Here is a 26,513-nt window from a genome sequence, read left to right as displayed (position 1 = left end):
TTATGAGAGCTGAAACCTAATCAGTGACTTAATCCATTTGGTGAATTAATACTTTGAATGGACTAACTAGGTGGTAACTGGAGGCAGGTGAGACATAGCTGAAGTAGTAGGTCACTGGGGACATACCTTTGAGTTTATGTTTTGACACCTCACTCTACTTCCTGGTAAACATGAGCTGAGCAGCTTTCTCCACTATACCCTTGCACCATGAAGTTCAGCCTCACTGCAGGCCCAGCGCAATGGAGTTGCTGACCCTGGGTGATCCTCTTAAACCATGAACCAAAATAAACTTTTCCTCCTCTAAGCTGTTTGTATCAGGTATGACCATCACAGTGAAAAAAGCTGACTAACATAGGTTCATTCTTTCTTTCCTTCCTTCCTTTTTACTTTACTAAGTATTCTTAAATATTATGTTAAAATGATTAACTGAAATTAAGTCACTGCATGTATAAAAGGTGTCCTTTGATAGTCAGCAAAGTAATTACATGAAGCAGATATTACTGACTCTCTAGGAAGGGAACATAAAATTTCAAAGCTGGTTAGGAGGAGATCTAAGAGGTGGAACTAAGAAGGAGGTCTGCATAGAGATGGTCTAGATAAGGGCTACTCAGAATCCATGGAGGAATCAGAATGTCAGAATTGAGGGAACCAATTAACAGTAGAATATTTTAGGAAAGAAAAGAGATCAATAATGTCAAAGCACATAGAAAGGTCTAGAGACGAGGACCCACCAATCACCTCGGTGCTGCAGAATGTGGGTGGGTTAAGTTTAGGAAGGCTCAAGGAGGTAAGCAACTAGAGACAGTAAATGCAAAATATCTAGATGCACAAGGGAAAAAAAAAAAAAGAATGGAAAGTAGTTTAAGCATGGTTATAAGCTAAGGATAAGGAATGCAAAGAGAAAAAAATGGAGATATATGTGAGAGGAATGGATTATGATGCAGCAGCCCGGAGGAGGCAGAAAGAAAGGGTCACGGGATGGGTAAGGATTGATTTGAATATTCTTTGAAGTTGGAAAAAAGTGGTATGGAGAGTTGTGAAACTTAGCTACCTGTGGTAGGTACATGGGGCTCTGAGGAAGATTATATTGATATTATCAATTATGTAGTGAAGCAAAGGAAAGAGAGTGAACAGTTTTTTTCTGAGCCAGTTTCGCTGTGGGTGGGGGCAGTTAGAAGAAATCTCTTCTTGCCCTCCCTCTGATAATATTCAACCAGGAGTTTGAAGGCAAAAGAATGTGGATAAGTCAGTCTATGGAAATCAATCTTTGGAGTATAGACAGAAATTAAAATTAAAGAAAGGGAATCATAGCCTGGGTGATAAACTAACGTAGAAGACTGTGCACAAAGATGGCCACAATCATTCCCTTCTGTCTTTCCACAGGAGCTCCTGTGCAATGTGACTCTGTGGCTCCCACAGGAGAAGGCAGATTCTATTTCCCTGCCCTTGAATTTGGGGTACACTATGACTTGTGCTAAGTAACAGAATGTGGTGAAAGTGACATTTTTGCAACATATAAACCTAGACCTCAAGATACTCTGCAGCTTTTCCTCTTGCTCTCTTGAAGCACCAGCTGGCAGGTGAGGAAGTTTTCCTGGGGATGAAAAGGAAGCCCAGGCAATATGGGAGGAGGCCATCCTGGACCCTGCAGTCCCAACCCAGCTGCCAGATGACTCAGGTCACACATTTGACTCAGGCCAGACCAGTTATTTTAAACCATAAAAATTCTGGGAAGATTTATTAGGTAGCAACATTTGTTGGGTCTCAAAAGAGGATGGGCTAAGACCATTTCAAGTTCTCCTTCCAACCCTCTGATTTTGGGGTGTGTAGTAATCTTACTGTTTGTTTATTTAAGTAAATGTTTTTTATTGATGTTTGAAAGAGAATGAAAATGAAAGTACAATCCAGACTACTGTTTACCAGGGACCCAAGGGTGGAAGAGTGAGTATGTGGAACATCGAGGATTTTTTGGGCAGTGAAACCAGTATGATACCATACTGGTAGATACATGTCATTATGCATTTGTGAAAACCCAAAGAACAACAGAAGTAGTTCCTAATGTGAACAGTGAACCTTAAATACTGTGCCAATATTGGCTAATCAATTGCAATGAATATTCACACTGATATGATGTTAATAACTGAGGAAACTGCAAACAGGGGAGAAAGTATTTAGGAACTGTTCGAGCTATCTGCTAAATTTTCTGTAAACTTAAAACTGCTCCTCAAAATAAAGGCATTCATAAACAATTACATTGGAAATCTTTTTTTCTAAACTCTTAAACCTAAGCCAAAATAAGACAAAATGATGAGTGAGGGCAGGAGAGTGGGTTTCTCCAGGTACTAACAAGAGAGTCTGTAATTTCTTCTTTAAGGCGATGATAATGAAGCCAGAATTGGGGACAGGATGGGGGATGGAGTCGGATCTAGGAAATGGAGGCCATGAAAGCCATCTGCATCTGTAAGTTGGAGACTGCCCCTGGAGAATGGAATGTCAAAGACCTCAGGAGTCCAGGGAATACCAAATCTACCTGTCCTTATGGAGGACTACAGGCAGAGTTGCAAATTAATGCCTCTTGAGTCCTTACCTGCTGGGATCACTTTGGCCCTGCCCCTGCCCATCTGCTTCTCACTTTTTGCATCTCACCTGCAAAACCAGACCTAGAGAAATGCAAATCAAAACTACTCTAAGATTCCATCTCACCCCAATTAGAATGGCAATTATCAAGAATACAAGCAACAATAGGTGTTGGCAAGGATGTGGAGGAAAAAGTACACTCATATTTTGATGGTGGTGTTGCATATTAGTACAGCCACTTTGGAAAGCAGTGTGGAGAGATTCCTTAGAAAACTTGGATTGGAACCACCATTTGACCCAACTATCCCACTCCTTGGCCTATACCCAAAGGACTTAAAATCAGCATACTACAGAGATATAGCCATAACAATGTTCATAGCTGCTCAATTCACAATAGTGAGATTGTGGGACCAACTTAGATGCCCTTCAATTGATGAATGGATACAGAAACTGTGGTACAATACACAATGGAATATTATTCAGTCATAAAGAAGAATAAAATTATGGCATTTGTAGGTAAATGGATGCAGTTGGAGAATATCATGCTAAGTGAGATAAGCCAATCCCAAAAAACCAAAGGCTGAATGATCTCTCCGATAAGCAAAAAATGATACATAACAGGGGGTGGGAGGGAGGCAAGAATGGAGGAAGGATGGATTGTATAGAGGAAAAGGAGGGGTGAGGAGGGGGTGAGGGGAAGGAAAAATAATAGAATGAGACAAACATCGTTACCCTGTGTTCATGTATGATTACACAAATGGTGTGACTCTACTTCATGTACAACCAAAGAAACAATAGTTGTACCCCATATGTGTACAATGAATCAAAATAAATAAATAAATAAAAATAATAATAAAATAAATAAATAAAAATATTGAGAAAAAAAATGGGCCTAGTCACATAGGCAGGAAGGAAAGAGATAAGGGGGAAAGAACAGGAGAATAAAACCTATAAAAAGGACAAGATTTACTCATCCCATGGATTCTGCCTTTGGGTCCCCTTCTTCCACCTGAAAGAAGTCTGCTTTTACTTTTCTTTAATAAAACTTCCTACTTTCTACACTACACTTTCCTCGGCGTGCTTCTCTGGCATTAATACTTCAACATTTGAGGAAGCAGGACTCACTGGTAAGCAGCAGTATCAATAACATATTTGAAAACATGGTATTATTTTGCATTAGCTCTTCAAATAAAACAATGTTATAAGAATATTCCATATTTTGCATGCAGAAAAATATAAAGTCATTAAAGATAAAGTGAGAAATTATGCCAAACTCAAATTATTCATGGAAATGCTTTTTACCTCCAAGGAGAACAGTGAATATGTTACCATGTTGCTTTTGGAGAAATTTCAAGTACCCTAAGGGATCTTTTTGTAAGTTCAGGGCTACTCCAAAATAAGGAAGCCAGCCTTTTATCAATGGAGGCTCACCAGGTCTCCTATAAGTAGGGAAAAAAAGAAAAAGAAAGAAAAAAAGAAAAATTAAATCATTTTTATTTTAATACATATGGGTTGTTTATTCAGTCTAGATTGTATTGCATAGATCCCACCTTCTTTCAAGTCTCTTATTCAATGATTCTTATATAATCATACACATGTTTGATCCCTCCCCCCCTCAGTACATGTGACCCTGGGGTATGCAGTTTAATTCACAACTTTTATTGAGCAAGTTTGAAAAACTTTGTCGTGCAAGGTCCGAACAGCTGCTTGACAGATAAATCACAATCTGTTCTATATATTTCATGTTAAGGTTCCCATTATTATAAGTAGGGCACCTGTAGACTTAAAGAGTCTGAGACTAAGAGGATCTCTAGGAAACCAAATAAAATTTTGATATAATGTATTCTATGATATTGTCAGTTTGGTATAATGCTGATAAAAACAAACAGTCAACTGCTTGATTTTTGGTCTTTCACAAGTCATGTTATAAATGCTGTCTGATGAACTTAATCAATAAAGCCGAAACTTAGTTTTGACTAACATTTGTGGTTTCCTACCACATGCTTGCTGAGGACTAGTCCTAATTTAACATACGGTTAAACTGCTTGTTGGAAATCAAGTAAACAACACATTTTGAATATTGACCTTTTTATTTTACATTAGCACAGCATGTTTATAAGTGTGGATCCAGTCAAACTAATCACACCTCATTTAAATCCCAACCTGTGCATAGGTATTTAGGTCTTTCTACAAATACAGGATATGAGTTGTTTAAAGCTTAAGAAATCTTCAATTATATTCTTACACATAATGTTTCAGAGGATGATGCATTATGGGATTTGAAGTTTCTCAAACTTAAGTGCACTTAACACACTAAATGGGGGTGTATTCTTTAGTAAGAACAAGTGATATTCAAGTATTTATTGTGAGATATTTCACTCATTTGATTGATTAGAGAGTTTGAACTAGATGGTACATTGGGGGTTTTAGTGCATTTTCTTTTTTTGTAAATAAGGGATTTCAAATCTGAAAGGTCAACAAATTTGCCCAAAGTCATGGAGCTACTTAAGAGCAAGGGGTGCACCGGGATGTAAGATTTGGACCCTAGAGCTACACTGTAACTCCCCAGGAACATTAGTCAGTTAACCTGTGAAGCAGGCAAAAAAAAGCCATCAAAGCAGTTCCCTGCCTGAACTGACAGACATCGTCAGTCAACACTGCACCACCCCTTCAATCTCAGAGCTCTTGCTGTGCTCTGGGTGTGAGATGTGGGTATTTAGTTGCCAAAGTAGAGCTCTTTGTTATCAGTTGTCAATTAGACTGAACTTGCAGAATCAGAAGAGGGACACATAATAATCTTGAAAAGTACTTTGTGCTATTGAAGACAATGAAAACCTCAGAATTATTTCCATAAAATATATGTTCAACATATTCTTTTATGAAGCTTTTTAAATTGAAACTGAAAGTGAACATGATTGTTACATTTCACCAATGTGGTTTTTTAATCATATGAAGTATTCTTTAAAATACTATAAATTAAACAAGTTTCTTCTTTTTTGACCTATGACCCAGCAAACCAGTACTTTGAAATTTCTTCCTAGTCATCTGATGAATCAAATCTGATTCAAAGTAAAAACAACAAAACAAAACAAACAAACAAAAATGCAATTTTTATCCTAGAAGGGATTAAAACAAATATTCAGAAGAACTCTGATTCTCTAGTCCATCTGTGAGATGACTTATGGTACATACAACCCATTTTGATTAATCACAAGATATTACTAGCTCAGATCTCATCAAATACCAAGATTATGATCATACCAGCATGGACTTTTATGGAGCTGGATTAACCCTATCAGAAGCTTTAATTTTCCCACAACCCAACATGGTAGAATTAAGCTTAAAAAATAAATGTCAGCTGTTTCAGGGGGGAAAAATTAAAATCTATCAGAGTTGTGACAGACAGAAATCAAGAAAAGATTTTGCTCTCTCCTTTTAGAAAACAATTTATCTCCATGATTATTTTTTTTGAAATGCTGTTGTTTCAATACATGTACTTTGAAGCAGGAAAACAAGAAACATTGCATAGAAATGTGGATGTTATTCATCATAGATTTTTTTCCTATTATTTTATTGAATATCAATAAAGACTTGCTTTTTCTGTAATACATAAGAAAATCAAGAAAACATTGTAACCATTGATTTTATATTCAAAGATTAAACAAGCAAAAAAATGCACATCTGATTGGACAGTAGTTTCCACATGCTGGAAACTGTTATAGCCCACCTGCTATCTATCTATGACCCTTTTGAATTTGTGAATTTTCTACTTCACAAAACTTCTTTTCAAAGTATTAACACTTTTCCTTGGTTTACTTTTACTGTGTTTGGTATAAGGTTGTTTGAATGCTGCATTGTGACCACTTGGTTTAGAAAGGCTTTTCTTAATATTCTAATTTATTTCAACTAATGACATCCTCTATGCTGTCAGTCAGTCAAAAGCCATATCATCATGGTGCTTTCACAGTGGAAGAGGATGGGGCTCAGAAATCCAAAGGAATATTAATGATCAGAGTTAGGGAAGCACATTAGGAAGCCATTTTATTGTTGCAAAGATGAAAGGGTCATCATTTCTTACAGCTGTGTTTATTTTGGCAGCGATAAGTTTAACACTATTAAATACCATGTCACAACAATGCATAGTTTCAGTTAAAAATATAATGCCAGTTCAACTTATGACCCATTGAAGACAGATAACAGAAATCTGTCTTCATCAGTATATTTGTGAAAGTTATATAGGGAGGGAAGACATTACATAATGATCCAGAAAGACCGGTTGACACATGGCAAAGTGCAAATACTGCTATTTGTCTCCCTCATGCTCTATGACTTTGAAAATAAAACATTGCCCACTGCTGAGTGATGTGCTTGTTGCAGATACTCAAATCTTAAAAGTTAAAAGAAATAGGCCCTACAACAATGGTAACTAGTTAAAAAAAAAATCTATGGTCATACCCTCTCTCAATCTCACTCAAATAAAACATACCTCCTCAAATCTTCTTATTAGTATTTAAGGAACTACAAAGACACATCAAAGAAATCATGCAAATTAGAGCTAATCAGTGTTCTCAAAGATTAATCCTATATTTTATGAATATACCATTGTATCAGCACTTGCAATTTCTTCCATAGACATTGTAGGACGCATCTATAAGTTTATGCAAAATATCAAGTATAGTTCAAATTTATGTGGAAATAAAAATTAGAGAAGACTCTAAATACATGAATGATTACAAAATACAAACAATGTTTAAGACACATCCCTTTGGTTAAAAACAAGGACATTGAAATTTAAAAGCGTTGGACCCATGCTGAATATTTCGTTTCTCATGATATTTGAAGTTCATCTGTATGCTTCTGTAGGTAAATATATAAGTTAAAAAGCATGGCTAGTGACTATTGCACATTGTTCTTCTAGACATTTTTAAGTAGAAGTGACTGAACTACTCTCACTGGAAATATCCAGTGTTTCCTTCCATCACCAAAATATGAGCTCAATGAGAAATTTCAGTTCAGTTATGGAGAAATAAAGTTAAGGAAACCAGGAGTTTTGACATCAAGGGGAAAAAGAAAGAAGAAAGGAATAGGAAGAACAGGGGACAAAACTGTGCAGCTGTATCATGGCAAGCTGGGCCTCTGAGGAGGACAGCAATGGTGCTAACAGGGAGCTCACAGGACTAGATATGACCAGTCTTCAACTCTGACAATGTGTTCACTAGCCTGAATGCCACATGGCCTTTTCATCTCAAATCACTCACTAAAAGTATGTTACACACAGAACTTCTGTCAGTGATAGTGGAAAATGTAGAAGAATTAAGACAGAGTCTACCTGAGGGATTTTATTGGGTGGTTGGATGGGGCAAAGATTGTATATCCAAAAGGCAAAACAGAGAAGGCAGACAGAAAATTCAACAAAACAGGGAGCCAGAGAATAACAGGTCTTCGTTCACTTTTTAAATAATCTTGTGGGGGTGGTGCACACCTGTAATCCCAGTGGACGCTGAGGCAGAAAGATAGCAAATATAAGGCCAGCCTCAGAAAAAATAAAAATGATTAGGAATACAACCCAATGTTGGAGGATCCCTGGGTTCAATCCTAGTACTAATTAAACTAACTAACTAACTAACTAACTAACTAAATCTTGTGGGTATGATAAGGTGTTCATACCCTATATGGGATGGAAATTTCACACACAATTATTTAAAGTATTTGTATAAATGAAAGTGTTTAGACATCAAAGGCTATGGAGAACTTGGAGCAACTGAAGAACTGCTTTCTGGGATGGATAAGAGTCTTGAATTTCAATCAATACCTATCCTTTTATAAGTCTTTAAATTCAAAAGCCCAACTTCAGCACCTTGCAAATCACAGATTTTTAATAAAGGCATATTGTTTGAGAAAGACCATGCAAATTTAGATGTGTTCACAGACTGAGATTTTTATCATTCTAATTGGTTGTTAAGTAATTACTGACCAATTATCAAACATGTAAGGAAAACTAAAAAAAAAAAAAAAACTCCACTATAAAATCTCAACTTGGGACTTACCCAAGTTTCTGGACCAGCATGTAACAAGATTGGATATATCACTTCCATTTTCATAAGAAATAAAATGAACAAAGCTCAAATTCAAAAACTCTTACATCCTTCTGAGAATTGATGTCATAGGTGAACTGTTGCCCTGAAAGCTAGAGAGACAGGTGAATACAGAGAATCATGGCTTACTAAGAACAGAAGCTGCTGCTGGAGACATCAGTTGGTAGAAATTCTTGAAAGATAACTGACTAATTGCTGCAGACAGAACAAGGACTAACAGAGAGAAAAACAAAACCAAAACCCCAAAACTAGGGGCCTAGCCTTATGGAGGGTTTCACAGTACTTACACAAGGACATATAGATTTGAATATGAATGTATCTAAGAAAGAAACTCAATAGTTTATCTTCTGAAACACAAAACACCAGTTCCAGATGATCTCACTGGTGTATGCCAATAATCACTTTAGGAAGAAATGATACCTTTCTCTACAATCTCTTCCAGGCAACAGTTGAGTCATCTAATACTAAAACCAGACCAATATTTGCAAACAAGCATGACAAAAAAGGAAAATTAACATCTTTCATAAATACAGAGGCAAAAATCATCAACGAATAATAGCCAGTTGAATTTAATATGTATAAAAAGAGTTATACACCACGAGCAAGTGGAATATATTCCAGGTATTCAAGGCTGACTCAACACTCAAAATTTAATTACTGTAATCCATTACATCAACAGGATAAAGAAATGGTGAGAAACTAGAAGCTTCACTATCAAGATTAGGAACAAGGCAAAAATGTTCTTCTCACTATTCTTATTCAACACAATTCTGGAAGCCCTAGATAATGCAGTAAGACAAAAAGAAGGAAAAATAAAAGGTAGATTTGGAAGTAAAATAAAACTGACTTTGCTCACAAATGACTGACTTTGTTGATACAGAAAATCTCTTGAGTCAGCAATAACAACAAAAATCCTGGAACTAATAACCTCTTATAGCAAGATTACAGAATACAGTATAAGATTAATATACAAAAGGCAATTGCTTTTTTATTTACCAGCAATAAACAACTGATATTTAAATTAAAACACAGCACTATTCACATTAGAACAAAAAGAAGAAATGGTAAGTAGTTAACTCATTATAAAATTCATACTTAGGTATAAATCTAATAAAACATGTATAAAGTTTCATATGAGGAGAACAAAAACTCTGGTGAGAAAAAAAAAAAACTAAGAGCATCTAAATAAACTATAAGATAGTCCACGTCCTTGGCTAGGAAGACTCAACATTGTCAAGGTATCAGTTATTCCCAATTTGATCTACACAGTCAATGCAATGCTAATTGAAATCCTAGCAGATTGTATTGTGAATACCAACATGAATCTGAAATGCAGATGGAGAGTCAAAATACCCAGAATATTCAATCTAATACTGAATAAGAAGAAAGTGGGGAGACTTATACTACCTCACTTCAAGACTTAATATAAATCTATAGTAGTCAAGACAGTGTGGTATTAATTAACAACATATGAATAAATCAACAGAACAGAGCAGGGAGCCCAGATTTAGACCCATATAAATACAGTCAACTGATTTTTGACAAAGTACCAGAGGCTAGTCAATGAAGAAAGTGAAGTCTTTTCAATAAATGCTGTAACAAGTGGGTATCTCTATGCAAAACTATAAATCTAGACACACTTTTTATACCTTTTATAAAAATGAATTAAAAATGGAACAGAGATACAACTGTTGAATGCAAAACTATAAAAACCCTAGAAGATAATAGAAGAAACTGTGGGTGATCTTAGGTTTGGTAATTTTTTTAAAGATCTGACACCAAAAGTTAAGTGGTTGGTATCATTCTGAGAGCAAGAAATCAAAGCTTAAAGAGAAAGGAATTGACTATTTTAATTACAGATATTATGAGCTCTTTAAAAGCCCAATATGATTATACCTTTTCAAATTAGAAATTAAAGGGTCACCAAAGCATCCTAATAGGCTTTAGTTTTTAATAAGGTTAATTAATGGTTATAATCCACATAAGTAAAAAGTTCTTTGGAGTATTCAGTAACTTTTTTAAAAATAAGAGTTCTAGAAACTAAATAGTGAGAAAACCACTGTGAATCATCTCTATCCTCAGGTTCATTTTCTGCTCTGACCTCTAAGGAGCCCTTGCTATGGAATTTCAAGTACTGACATAGGTTGCTAGTTGAATTGAACTTTTTGTACCTTTCTAGCTCAGAATACTGATTTTCCACAACCTGAGGGACTTTCACCAAATGTTTCTTCCAGTTGTGGAGTGTTGTATATTTTGTTTATCATTAATATTTTTATTTTTCTTTATTCTTTTATTTTTCATTTATTTTTTCCTTTATTTCTTTTCCTCCTTTTCTTCTTGGTTTTTTTTTTAATTTTCTCATTCTATATTCTCACTGTTAATTTTATAAATTTAATTAATTAGTATTTGTTTTTGTTCATTTTTGTTTGGCTTTATGTTTTGATTTTTATTATACAGTTATGCTTTTCAGATAGGCTTTGGGATTGATTTTTTTTTTGAGATGATTTGGATCAAACTTTTTGCTGGCTTTTTCCAATTTTAAAATGGCCATGAGTTACCTCTTCCCTTAACCCAGCAGTAAGTGCATCATGCTTAGGGCTTTACCAGGTCTGCTGAGGAGGAGACATACATTTCCCAAAACTGACCCTTTGAGATCACTGGAAAGGATATCTTTGTAAAGATGAAGTAGGCCCAGTACATTATGATTAGAAAAGAGTTAGCCATGAAGACCATTAACAAGAATCAGCAGAATCCTACCAAGCTAGAGACTATCCTTCAAGATCCAATAACTACCCAAGACCATGAAATTATTTGAACTGAAGAAACACTGTGTCATGGAGTATGCTAGTAGAAGAGAGATGTTCAATTATTGCGTGAAACATGGCAGAATGAAGATCCAATGAAAAATCTACCAACTGGTATCCACCATGTACTACTGCCACTGGAAGGGAATTGTTCATAGGAACCTAAAGGCAAACCTGCTTTTGGATGTTGTTACATTCTGAATGTGGAGTATGCCCCCAAATCTCATGCGATGAACACCTGGTTCCCTGTTGGTGGTGTTAACAGGAGGCAGTAGAAACTAGGTGAGAATTAGCTGAAAGCAGTAGGTCACTGGGGTGTGTGCTTGAGGGGCATATCTTGTCCCCAGCCCCTTCCCTCACTCTTTTTCCCACTCTCTTCTTCTCAGACTCCATTGGGTTAGCAGCTTTGCTTCATCACACACTCTGCCAAAATGTTCTGCCCTGCCACAGACCCACAGTAATGGAGCCAGCTGAACATGGACTGAAGCCTCTGAAAGCATGAGCCAAAATGAAATTGTCCTCCTTTAATTCGATTTTCTCAGATTTCTTGTCACAGAGACAGAAAGCTGACTAACACAGATTCTCTTATGAACATCAAGGTTGTAGACTTTGTCACCAAGCTTGATACTCAGTGTGAAGGCATGAAATCTCAGAAGTGGCCCTGCAGTGGATGTGTGGAGGCTGGAATCTTTCTTTATACACTGGTGAGGGGAGTCCTGCTTTTTGAATGACAGAACTTAAAAGAGTTGAGGGGGCAGCATGGAGTAGACTATCCCATATTCCTTTCTAGTGGTCCTGTTCTAGAAACTTCTCATCCTCAAACCCAGCAAGTGAGGCACATTAGAGCAAATCATGAAAGTTCTATGGATGAATGTAGCTCATGAAGATGAGGAACGAAAGCCTTATGTGGAGCCACTCCCTAACTACAAGGACCAGAGTTCTTGATGTCTATGGACATCATGTGAGAAAGGGATCCAGGAAGCAATGACATGAGGTGAAGTCTTGTGAAGCTGTCCACCCTGAACCTACATCCATGGGTGGGAGGTGGGTATGCATGGCATTTACCTCAGAGCTCACCAGCATTTACTTTCCATAGAAAATTGTTCACCATATGTTTTTAAACAAATAAAAGAGAAAACAACTGTAGGCACAACCACATAATTCTATTTTCCTAAAAAAAAAAAAAAAAAAAAAATGGGGATATAAATTCAAAGGAAAAGGTCTGATATACTTTAAGAAATTAATGGTTATTATTTCAGGGGGCTTTGGTCATTGGTATTTTTACTACTTTGCACACAACATGGGCATACTGCTTTTGAAAAATAGTTGTCACTATTATATGAAATGACCCTCCACTTGGATTGTCTGATGTTTTCTCATGATTAAACTGAGGTTATAATATTCTGGGAAAGAACTATACGGAAGTGATGTGCCCTTTACAGCGTATTGTTGTGTTATATCACAAGGAAAGGCAATTTTAGTGTTTAAAATGAAATTCAAGTACAAAAGGTATTGTCTTGTGAAAGGTGTTAATGGCAGAAAACACACTCTACAAATGATTCAAAGACTGATTCTAATGATGAGCTCAGCATGCCTAAGGTAAGTGAGTAGTAGAAAATCAGCCTAAAATCACAATAAGGCCAAGTAGAACCCACCCCCCACCCACCCCTGGCTCTCTGAGAATAAAGAGCAGATACTGATGGTCATGTGCTATAACTGCACAAAATGTGGACACACAGTGCTGCCCCAGGGACACCCTATGACTTTCAGCAGGAGTCAATTCACCTGTTAATGAGGCAGGTAGAGTCAGTTTCTAGGACAGTCATGGTAGAGAAGGACACTCATCACAGCTCAGGCAAGGTCTTGGACAATGACAACTGAAATTCCGGGTTGTCTCTTTAAAGAACACACAGTCTCTATGCCCTTTCAAAACCTTCAGTATCTCACCAGTACAGTTAGGGAACAGGTTAATTTCTCCCCTGGCATATGATAAATCACATATTCTTTAGGACTCTCAATTCATATGTTGAACACAAATGATCTGTTTAATACGTGTTTACTGTAAGCATCAGACCTACCATAATCTCTTTTCAGGATGAACATTAATCCAACTCTGCCTAAAAAAATTACACAATTCATTACCATAAGTAATCTCTATTGTACCCTGTGCTTAACCTTCATCTTTTTTGCCAGCCCTATAATCTTGCAAATCCACTGGTGGTATGTGATCAGCATCTGGTGTTCATACAACCTCTGCCTCACAACAAATAAACGAAAAATCCTTGGATAAAAAAAATCACTTTCCAGGCTATCAATGACTCTCTGCTCTTTAGTGACTTCTGTACCTTTCTAGAAAGGTCTGTCATAGTAAATAAGGCCTTTTCTCCTGAAAGATTTTGCCTCCATCAGGATGGCAATTGACTTGAAACTTGCTTTAATTTCTTGCTAGCAAAGATAGTCACTGTTCAACTACTTTTGTTCAAAGCGTTAAATGTAATGGCAATGCAAAAGCAAGTAATGCTGAATGGTCACAAATTTCTCCACTGTTGGCACAGAATCAGAGCAAAACCAATATGAATATGACTAAATATATCTTCACACCCTAAAGTAAAACTTTTCTAGCCATACAGCAGCTGAATCTTGAGCTATCAATTTATCTATACAATTTTGTGATTCAAATAAAGCTTTGTCTATATAATGTGACTTCTAAACATGATGCCAAATATATATATATAAAATATATATTTATATATATTTATTTCATATTAATAGATATTAATATATCTATATTTAAATATGTGTATTTATGTATTTTTTTAAAAATGTATACATATATATAAAATATCATTTTAAACTTAATTGAGTCCCAAGTCAATGAATGACCACATAACTGGAGAAAACTTCCTTATGAATTTGACCCTGGATTTGGGGCATAGTTCAAGCACTCATCTTATTAGTGTGTATGACATCAGACCACTAACCTCTTGATTAGTCTCACCACACTGAACTAGGACATTGGAGCTCCACTATGTGGCTCAGATTCAAAGCTCTGCTAATGCCAGCTTGGTGACTTGGATCCATTTATTTTTGCCTCTGTTTCCTCATCTGTGAAATGGATATACTACTATACTTTCCCTACATAAGAATTACAAAAGTTGATGAATATAAAGAATTGAAAGCAATGATTGCACATAATAAGCACTCAAAATTTTAGCTGCCATTATTATTATCATCATTATCATAATCTCAACACTGCAACCTGTGATCATCTGAAATACAGATCTAAACATGTCTCTTGTCTGACTTCGCTTTTTTTTAAGTATTTTTAGTTGTTAATGGACATAATGCCTTTATTTCTTTATTTGTACGTGGTACTGAGGATTGAACCCAGTGCCTCACATGTGCTAGGCAAGCACTCTACCACTGAACTACAACCCCACCCACTTCTGATATTTCTTTCCTCAAAGTTTGCAATATAATATCAGTTTTAAAGATTTCTAAAATTGCCTGAACATTTACTTTGTTTACCTAACTTATATTTTAGTTTTGAGTTGCCATTTATGATTTTCTGGTTAGGAGAAGAGGCACCAGGATGACCTGCACCCCCTGAAAAAAACTGTAACATTTCAGGCTTCTATTCTGTGAATGAAAACACTGTGAGCAAAACAGAACTGGCTTAGAAGACTACCAGGTCTAAGGAGAAAGCCAGTCAAAAATGTTTAAACAGCCTAGACAATTCTAAATAAGGGAAATCGACTCATAATTGAAAGTTATTTCAACCCCTTAATTAAAATAGAAAACCATGCGACTGAATTTGTAATTTCGGAGATGATCAGTTTCTAATTTATTTTGCAGATGGGATTTGATTTGACTTCATGGAAAAAGTATCAATTCCATTAACTCATCATTGCTTAGATTTGATTAGATCTTTGATTTTGAAATGTTTAATGAAAAATTAGATCCCACGGTTTTGTGGAAACTAAATTATAACAGAAGACTTGTCCAGAAAGCCTTGGTAATGACAATATAGAGATCAATTCCAGTGATGTATAAATGCATAGCCTAGTTCTCAAATGATGTTTCATCAACCCAAGGCAATGAGTGAGTAACATGCCCAATGCTGAAGGCCCACACCAACACTAAAACAATTGAGTGCAGCTTATTAGAACCATGGGAAAGGCAACCCTAGGGTACACTGGTTTGCTGAGGTGGGAAGCTAATAAAATGCCTAAAGACTATATGCTACCCCTGCTTTATAATATGATAATTGATAACCATATTTCAATTTCTTTTTGTACTGGGTATTAAACCCAGGGGCACTCCACCACTGAGCCCCATCCCCAGTCCTATTTTTTATTTTATTTAGAGACAGCGTCTCATTGAATTGCTTAGGTCCTCACCTTTGCTGAGGCTGGCTTTGAACTTGAGATCCTCCAGCCTCAGCCTCCTGAACTGCTGGGATTAGAGGTGTGTGCCACCGTGCCTGGTCATATTTCAATATTGAATAAACTGTTAACATAGCAAAAGATAATAACATCTTTATACTTTTCATACAGCATGCAATATTAAGTAAGGCAAGGCTTTGATCTTGTCATGAAATAGAGGGTTTTTTTCCAAGCATTAGTACTTACCTTTGGCTGGAGAAAAATATGATTATGTTAGGATATACATCCTCACCAATATTGGAACATGCAACACAGGCAGCATGACATCTTTAAACACAGAAATCACTAGAATTTGCAAATTCTAAAATTCCATTAGAGATAAATTCTTCCATAGTTTAAGTATAATTCAGGTGGTGTCTTGCTGATGCTTCTCCATATTGTCTGCACCCTCCCACCTATTTTGGGGTATCAATTTTCAAAATTTATATAAGTATAATTTAGTGTTCTTTTGCTTCGTGTGCTTTGTTTTCTAAGTCCTCATTACTAATTCTTGCCAATGTCTTTTCACCCCCTCTAAATTCTCAATGTGGGTAGACAATATGGTCCTGTTATTTTCGTGTAGCTCCTTCCATATTTTTCATCATTCTTTCTTTTGCTCCACTTACTGCAAGATTTTCCTAACTTCATTCCTTTCACAGTTTATTTTGTTCTATTTTTAGATTTCTAATCTATAACTATTCTTTTGTGCTCTCCAGTTATGTCTTATAAAAACTACATTCTGTTCTTGTTTTATGAATATAATTTCTTCTCTTAACTTTCTTTGAATATTAAACAAAGTTCTTTGGTATTTTTTTTCCTCCTGTTCCTTAAATTGTCTATTTTCTTCAAGTCTTTCTCTTTTTCTGTTTCCTTTTTCAGTTTTTACTCTTTTATGATAAAAACTTTCCTCCAAGTCTCATGATCCTGTGCTTCCTTCCACATCTGAATGAAGGCTCTGTGTGCATTAGTGGAACTGGGTGACTTTACCATGAGTATGGTGGTTGCAAGGGGACCTAGTCATTGTGATGAACTAATCCTCTTTGCTAGTTGCTCAAATGAGGCTGTATTTTCATTTTACTTTCACTCTGGGGACTTGGGAATAGAATATGATATACAAATATCTGTACGTATATTTCTTGCAAAAATTAAACCAATTTTGAATTTGTCTTTATAGATTTTTAGAAACTTTACGAAGTCATTTGGAGTAAGATTTAGAAATAAAATGGTTTTTAAATTTTTAAAAATGTATAAAAATAAGAATAGATAGACAATGTTAGGGGAAGTTGGCATTTGAAGTGAGTATAGAGGGTATGATGATGTGTTTTGTAAGTTATGCAAGTTATCTGGTATGATTCCAGGGTGGAATAGGAATTTATTATTTCATGGTGTTGTTCCCAAAATTGCTCCAACACTCCTATAGATGATATCAACTTCTTTCAGGGGCTGCAACAATTAGGGTAAACTGGCAAAAAGAAATCAGAGTAAAGGAATATAGTTTTTTAATGTGTGTGTGCATGCAGATGTATGTGTATTTTAAGTTGGGAGTTGTAAAATGTGATGCCCAAATCAATAATTTACTAATTCTTTCAACAGACCACCCCTCAGAAGACAGATATCTTCACTCACAGTGGGATAGAAAGCATTAAATATGCAAGGACTCTAGTGTCTCTCTCCTAGTTCCTCAGACACTTCCTCTTCACTCCTCAGAAATAGCTGGATTCTGACAATCTTATGCATCCACAGAAAGTGCTTTTTTCTCCCATAAAAATAGAACACAGACTAAGAAAACAAGCCACTGTCAGATTTATAAAGAACCATTCTACCATTTGGAGAGCTTACAGGTAAATTCTCAAAATATTTATTTAATGATTGTTAATGTGCATTTATCAACTTACTCTGCTTCTTCCCCATAATTAAAAAGTTCATATTATTTTCACAGGATTTATTTCAAATGATGAGCATTAAAGAAATAAATGGTTTATTTATATTTAAATAGACAGATGCTGATGGCAGGGAAAGTCCCCTAAAATCTAGGGTAGATATATCCAGAAGTCTCTCAACTGTATAATAAGGAGATCATCAATAAAAAATGGGTAAAACATTTGAATAAACACTTCACCATAGAAAATATACAAATAACTAAAAAGCATATGAAAATATGTTCAACATCATTCATCTTTACGGAAATACAAATTAAAACTAAAATGAGATACTACTAGATATTCATTAGAATGGTAAAAAGAAAAAAGAATGAGTATATCAAGTGTTGCAAGGTTAAGGAGAAATGAAACTCTCATACCCTTCTGGTAGGAATATACAATGCTGCAATAATTTTGGAAAAGAACTAAGCAGTTTTTTATAATGTTCAACATACACAAAATATATTACTCACTAATTCCACTCTGAGATATTTCTACCCAAAGGGAACAAAAACATGTGTCCTCACAGACTTGTATGCAAATGTTCATAGGATCATCAATCATAATAGCAAAATACTGGAAGCAAATCAATATCTATCACCTAGAGAATGGAGAAACAATATTGGTATATCTACATAATGGAATACTATTCAATGAAAAATAAAGAAAAGGTCACAGATACACGCAAAAACATTGCTAATCCTCTAAAGCATTATGCTAAGAGAAATAAACTGGACACATGATAGAGAAAAAATAAAAATGAAGCAGAAGGTAGACATTGCTCCTTGGGGATGAAGGTAAGAGAAACAATTACATGCAAACAGGCTAAAGGAAATTTGTGGGGTGATGGAAATATTCTGAACTGAATTCTGGTGATAGTTACATACTGCATCAATTAACTAAAATGCACCTAGTTGTACACTTAAAAATGAATGAATTTCATGGTATGTAATCATACCTCAATAAACCTTCTGAAAAAATGAGTGAGGCACACTCTATGATTAATTTTACATTTCAATTACCAGACTAGTCTCTAAATGAGATATATCACTTAAGAATCATATTTAAATTTCTATTTTTATGTAAAGAAAGTCAGGATTACTCTATAGAACTTCGACATTTTAGACATTGTTGGCAAGAATGTTAAGATAAATTAATTTTAGATAGTTTGGAAATTTTTGCATCATTTTTATATACAAAAAAATACTTTTCTTTTCATGTTTTCCAAACAGAACTCTTTTAAAAAGGTTTTGCTGAACTACCTATGTCCTTCTGCAAAAGTCCACAAGTAACAAAGTCCTGAAACTGGAAGAAACTGGCAAGATTAATCTAGCTCATTGTGTTCCTTAAAACTAAGGGAATGGAATCAGAAAAGTAAAATAAATTGCCTAAAGTCACACAGGAACAAAGCTGCCAAAAAGATCAGGGACCAAGTCTCCTGATGCACAATTCAATGATTTGTTTTTTGTGCACCATGCCATCCAAGGAAAGATAGATACATGCCACGGTTAAGGGAATCTTGACTTTCTGAAATCTGATTTTTCTCTTTTCTGATATGTTTTGCACTTGCAATGAGCCCAGAGGTGATAATCCTATAAAGTAAATAAACATAAGATGTTATCTCCCAGAGGGCAACTTCTGTTTGTGGCTAAATGAGCCAAGATGAAGAAACACTTCAAATAAAAGACTCAGCTGGAATAACACAGCAAAGAGGCTGCTTAGCTTGAAAGGGAGTCTGGCACATCGCCACTGTGATTCATAAACTATAATGTAATAAACTTGTATGAACAAAAATCTAATTTCCATATTCAACACTGGTTACCTGAATGAGCCATATGAGAGCTAATTTTTGGAAACAACATTAATTCTCTGGAAACAAAATGAGCCACTTGATACCAGCCAGAATATGGTAGCTAAAGGGTTTTCAAATCCTACATTCCATGGATACCTTTTCTCCATCTCTAGATTGCAAGAAGTATCTCTAGAAACATCTTAAATTGATTCTAGTTTAATGCCTAGTTTAATGTCTGATCGGTAAAGTAGAATACAATCACGAGGGATCTGAAAGAAAAGGAAAGAAATATGAAGACATCTGAGTCTCAGAAAACTTCAAAATTTCAATGTCACCCATTCAGCTGCATTTTCTTTTTTTGTAGCAAAGTGACAAAGAGACTGAAGGATTTGTGACATCAAAATTCTTAGAGACTAGAAACAGCAAATATTTACTCAAAAATACTCAGGCAAACTAATTTGTACTAAAATCTCAATACAGCCAAGCCTACAAGAAATACAAAGACCCGATATTTCTTAAACATAAATTAAAGGAACTAGCTTAAGAACTGTAGTATACTGTAATGGTATTCAAAATATCAACTGTTCCTGCCTGTAGGGGCATTCTTCCTCAGTGCCCCACTACTGCCAGGCTTAACTCTGTGGCTTTCCCTGCCCAGAGAATTGGCACTGCCCAGCACAAACTCAAGGATCCATCATAGGCTTCCCTTTGCTCTCATTGACACAAGTCAAAAAATGTCCCACATAGAACAGTCTTCTTAAATCTGACACCTGATAAAGACAATGATTTTGTAAGGAACTGAGTTTTACTGCAGTAGCACCTACCCAACAATGACTGATAAAAGAATCAAGCAAAAAGTGTTTTGTTTTGGATAATGAACTGCTTGGCTCTTGGCATATCTCACATTGATTGCAAAATGAAAGTGTTGCTATATACACATTCATTATTCCAGACCACTGTTTTGAAAACTCTTCTGATACAATGTGTACATTATGATAGAATACATTATACATGTTTAAGTAGATGGCTAGGTAGATGTGGCTACAAGTTAGGAAACAATATTTAACTTGTACTGTGTGTGATATACTCTGACATTTTCTCTTCTACTTTATTTTTTAAGTGTTTGTTGGAACTCACTAAATCAATTTCAAGTCCTTTATCCTTGATCACTCTGTTTGAATTTAACATTCAGTCCATGCATCTGTTCCTCTTCTCTGTATATCCAGTCTGAATATATCCTTGCCAAAAGAATACAATGACATTTTATGACTGTACCTATCCCAACCATGCATAATTATGCTCAGATCTCTAAATGAACATGCAACTCCCACAATGGTTGATTAAAGATCCTACAGGATATGCTCACATCTTTTCTCAACATGTCTTTAACACATTATTTGATTTTAGCACCTGTCAAGTGATGTCCTGATAGCCCCTTGTTCATTGCTTTGTATCTCTTTAAAGAAGAAACTTAGGATACTTTAATTCATTGTGTTTCCTTCTAGTTTCTGTAGTAATGGGCAAAATTGTAAAAATTACTTTTCTTCATAATAATACTATTTGTGTCAACAGGAAGCTATGTTAAAGGTGTTTAGTGGAAGGCATGAGAATAAATTTCCTTCATTTTATCTAGAAAGCACTATACAGCTTTTCTGATTACTTAACTTCTCAAAATACGTATTATAATATCTGATGAATGGGATATGGAAGAGTAAACTGATAAGCAATATCATCAATTATGTGCTTTCCAAAGTGACCTGAATTTTAAAAATACCAGTGATGCCTTATCATAGCCAACAAAAATGTACATCAGCCTTCTATACCCAACATACTCTAGAATCCATGCAGTTTTTAAATGTGGTAAAGAAAAACACGTAATATAAAATTGACCATCTTAATCATTTCTAAGTATGCAGTGCAGTAGTGTTAGGTATATTCACATTATTTTGCACAAATCTCTATAACATTTTTCATATTGACCACTGAAACACTATACACTAATTCCCTCTTTCCTTCCCACTAGCCCTTGGTCACTTTGAGCAAATTCATATGAGTGTAATCATACACTCAAATAACTGACATTTAATAAATTGTTAGGTCATTTTGTTTTAAACATACATACAAGTCCAGGCAACAAAATTTTTAAAAAATGAAATATGCCAGTGACTATTTATGAAATATGCCATTGGTATGTTTTTAGCGTAATGTTGTCAAGGTTCATCCATGTTGTTACATAATGCAGAATTTCCTACTCTTAAAAGTTAACTGCGTAATATTCCTTTATATGTACATATCAACTTTTTTTTTAATTCATTCATCTGTCTATGGACAACTGGGTTGCTTCCACCTCTTGACTATGGAAGCAAATGAATAATACTACAATGAACATAGATGTGCATATATCTCTTCAAGTTCCTAATTTGAATTCTTTTGGATATAGACCCAGAGGTGGGATTGTTGGATCATATGGTTGTTCTATTTTAAATTTTCTGAGGGTCCTCCATACTGTTTCCCTAATGGCTGTACCATTTTATCTTCCCACCCACAGGGTACAAGCATTTCAATTTCTCTGCATTGTTACCATTTGTTATACCTATTCTTTTGATAGTGGACATTCTCATGGATATGAGGTGATATGTTGTTGTGGCTTTAATTTGAATTTCTATTATTATTAGTGGTGTTGAGCATCTTTTCAAGTGCCTATTGGCTTTTTTGTATATAATATTTGGAGACATGACTATTCAAATTCTTTGCTTACTTTTAAATTGGGTTATTTCATATTATTGTTGTTAAAAACAGAAGTTCATTACATATTCTGGATATTAACTCTTTATCAGATATTGGATTTCCAATTATGTTCTCCCATTCAGTAGGATGCACAACAGGTTTCACTCTACTGATTGTTTCCTTTGATGTTAATGTTTCATGTACAATATAGTCCCATTTGTATATTTTTTATTTTGTTGCCTGTTTGTGCATATGTTTAAAACAAAATTATCTAACAGTTTATTAAGTTTTAAAATAAACACGGGCATAAGTTTACAGAGACTTCTCTATAATAATACTACTCCCAGAAGAAAGATACATATTGGATGCTCTGTATGAGTTAAGTTTATTTAGACTTTGTAACTGTCCTAATAATAAAACAAATCAAATAAATATATAAATGCCTTACTGTGAACTGCCTTATAGTCTTAAAATAATGGGAAACAAAGGCATAGATCATTCTCATACGGAAATATCTACTTCTTTATGTAACAGGTAAAATCGTTTTTCTAACAAAAGCCTGCAAAGATATTTAAAAATTTAAATTATGATAGCTTTGGAATTTCTTTTTTAATTTGGGCCTCTGAGAAACTTATAATTCAATGGAAACAAGGGCACCAGAAAGTTTTCTACATTTGGTCTTCACATTTCTTTTCATTCTTGTTCTAAAGTGTGCCTTGGAAGTCCTTCATTGAGCACTAGGGGATTAGATTTAGAAGAGGCCAGTTCCACAGCTTTCACTGGGTATATAGAACGTACTTACAAATGCTGATTTACTAGATAAGAACAATATACAAAGGTGTGTTTGAGATGCAGAAGAGTAGACGAGACATCCATAGTGTACTCTGATAATGTGAACCTTGATAAAATACCACTTGGAGAATGTTTCAATGGTTGCTTAACATTACCAAAGGTGCCTTCCACTAGGCAGCCAGTGGATTGAAAAGACAGGTTCCTCCAAGACTGCTCTTCTCTGTCTGAGACACAGGTCCAGCTTGAGACTAAAGCAGTTTCCATAGAGGGATGTGGTATAGGTTAAAGATAATCTGGATGATGTAGATGAACTTGTTAAAACTCTGAAATTTAAAATAAAATAAATGTAAAGACTTCCTGAGAACCTAGGTTGGTAATTGTGGAGGTTTACGAGCACAGATCTACAGTCAGTTTGGATTTAACTCCATGTTTCACCCTCTACACAATGTATACTTTTTGAATAGATCTCTATATGTATATTAGTTACTGCAGTAGACTGAAAGTCCCTACCTCCAAATTCAATGTTGAAACTTTGGCCCTGGTGTGATGGTTTTTGGAGTTGGAACTTTTGGTCATTGATTAGATCATAATAGAATTTGTATCCTTCTAAAAGATACCCCAAAGAACTCCCTGTTCTTTTCTGCCAGAGGCCACAGCAAGATGACAGACATCTGTGAATCAGAAAGCATGTTCTCTCTAGATAACAATTCGGCTGGTGCCTTGATCTTAGACTTCCCATCTTTCAGGAGTGTGAGACATAAACTTCTCTGGTTTATAAGCTACTCTATGGTACTTAATAATACGCTGAACTTCTCTGCAAAGTGGGGCTAATAATCTACTTACTTAATTGGAGGATTGTGAGGATTCAGTGGTGAATATAAAATATTTAGGAACATTAAAGATTATAAGAAAGGCTCTATTTATAGTAGCTATTACTGAGTCACCTATTATTTAATCTGAAAATTGACAGATGAAAATATTAATATATAGAAATGCAAATCACTTGCAAACGTCCTGAAATGACAAATATCCAAAACCTAAATCAGGGCCTCTTGACTCCAACCTAGCCTTCCAAATCTTTCCAATCCTTCCAGATTATTGGTCTTTCCAAACTTTCATCATTCATATACTATTGGCAGAAATTTTCTGCTGCATTCACCTGGTCACATTATTTTTCTAGTATCTTTTTAAATTGGCTCATCTATTTTAGATAAAAAATCATTATCATAAAGAAAAAGAGAAAACAAACCCTTTGTATTAAATTCTAGCTTGATATTCTAATGTGCTGAAATCTCCAAGTCCTAGGCCTCTGGTCTTGGTTAGAAGAGAGATTAGCAAGTGTTAAGGGGGTGGAGACTCACTCCTTGATTTACTGAATGTTTCCAGCAAAAGAGTTAACGTTCTCACTAGATGACTCAACAGGGAGGATAGGCCCCAAATCACCCCTGATCACAGAAGGCTCACCATGCACTGGGAAAAGCTGCCTGTGCTGTGCTGCCTCCTGGAAAAGCTTCCTGTAGAGCAGGGGCATGAAGTGGCCTTGCTTGTCGGAGATACTGGGGAAGTTTTTTATTCACCACTCAATATTCTACTTAGCAAGAAGTGCTCTACACAGGCTCCTACCATCAAAGAGAAAACCTTCTTTTAAAACAAGAATTAAAGCAGGGGTTGGGGAGCCTACTCATACACAAGCCTTTTCTAGGGTACTTAAGGTATTCCTTACTGAATTCCATTTATTGATATTAAGAAGTGTCCCTATTGGATGTTCTCTGCTTTTTAAAAAAATGTCATAACTGCATTGTGATTGGGGAAAATCACTGGATTTTAAGCCACCATAAATATATTAACCTGTAATTTAAAACCCTCCACACTACAAGCAAAACATGAAGACTAAGAAGACAGATGGGTGGATTGACCCTCCTGCGCCTGGAGCAGAGCAAACTGCCTTGGTGTTCCTTGCTAACGGAAAAAAATTTTTTTAAATTTTTTTCTTTTTTCTTTGGTTATTAAGGATCGAACCCAGGAAAATCTACCACTAAGATATATCACCACCCATTTTACATTATTATTATTATTATTATTATTATTATTAATTATTATTATTATCATTATTTCTGAGACAGTCTACTAAATTGCTTAGGGTCTTGCTACGTTGCTGAGGCTGACCTTGAATTTGTAATCCTCCTGCCTCAGCCTCCTTGGTTGCTGGGATTACAGGGCTAGCTACTAGTGAAAATTTTAATTACAAAGCATTGGCTTTTATAAAAAAAGTAATGTGAAAAACAAGAACAAAACCAAGACACTGTGAGATCCATCATGTTAAGCATTAGGGACAGAAGGAACCAGATCAAACAAGAATCTGAATAATTTTGGGCAAGATATTCAGTGTACTTTCCTATGACCTTGGTAACTTTGCCATTTTCATTTGTGAAACCTAGAACTGAAATTAGTTCTCTAGAAAGATGGCTCTAGGGTCTAGTAATTTTCTGTTTAATAAAATACTCTGGATGATGAGGATCTATTTTTCCTTGGGGGAAATAATTTTAACATTAAAGGATTGAAAAGCAGAGGCCCTCTCCAACTTTGGAAATTGGTGTCTCTTTGGTGTTCTGACAATCTTTCATATCTCTCTTTGTGTTAGTCAGCTTTATGCCAGTATGACCAAAGTAACTGACAAGAACAACTTAGAGGAAGAAAAGTTTATTTGGGGCTCATGGTTTCAGAGGTCTCAGTCTGTGGTTGGGCCTGAAATGAGGCAGAAAATCATGGCAGAAGGGTGTGGTGAAGGAAAGCTGCTCAACTCGTGGCAGCCAAGAAGACGACAGATAGGAAGGGGCCAGGAACAGATTTAGTTCCAGGAGTCACACTTCCAGTGACCAACTTCCTTTAGCCATGCCCTACTTGCCTACAGTTATCACCCAATAGTGGATCCAAATTACTAATCCATCAAATGGATTAATCCATTGATAAACTACCATTCCCACAATCCGATCATTTTCTAAAAGCCCAACTCTGAAACTTGCCACTTTGGGAACTATTATGATTTGGATGTGAACTGTCCCCCAAAAGCTCATGTATGAGACAGTGCAAGAAGGTTCAGAGAAATGATTGGGTTGTGAGAATCTTAACCCAATCAGTGATTTAATTGCCTGAAAGGGATTAACTGAATGGTAACTAGAGAGGTAGGGTGTGACTGGAGGAGGTGGGAATTAGGCCATGGCTTTGGCCCTATATACAGATATACAGATATATTTGTATATGACAAGTGGAGACTCTCTCTCTCTCTCTCTCTCTATTTCTCTTCTTCCTGATCATAAAGTGAGCAGCTTCCCTTCACTGCTTTCCTCCACCACGATGTTCTGCCTCAGCTTGAGCCCCAAGGA

The 26,513-nt window shown here is 35.6% G+C and overlaps 1 protein-coding gene across 1 annotated transcript in view; it reads right to left on the bottom strand.

The window, feature by feature from the left end:
- LOC124987909 (cytochrome P450 7B1) overlaps nt 1-23,421 on the bottom strand; it is a 52,669-nt gene extending 29,248 nt beyond the window's left edge. The window contains exons 1-3 of the mRNA XM_047557036.1: nt 23,286-23,421; nt 15,877-15,985; nt 3,880-4,016 (exon numbers count right to left, since the gene is read on the bottom strand). Of these exons, the coding sequence (XP_047412992.1) occupies nt 3,880-4,016; nt 15,877-15,985; nt 23,286-23,394 (355 nt within the window). The 5' untranslated portion in view covers nt 23,395-23,421. The remainder of the gene's footprint in view (nt 1-3,879; nt 4,017-15,876; nt 15,986-23,285) is intronic.
- Nucleotides 23,422-26,513: the final 3,092 nt, after the last annotated feature.

The sequence above is a fragment of the Sciurus carolinensis genome, chromosome 1 (assembly GCF_902686445.1).
Source record: "Sciurus carolinensis chromosome 1, mSciCar1.2, whole genome shotgun sequence".
Taxonomy (NCBI): domain Eukaryota; kingdom Metazoa; phylum Chordata; class Mammalia; order Rodentia; family Sciuridae; genus Sciurus; species Sciurus carolinensis.
Note: the sequence above shows the minus strand (reverse complement) of the source record. Positions and strands in the feature narration are given on the sequence as shown.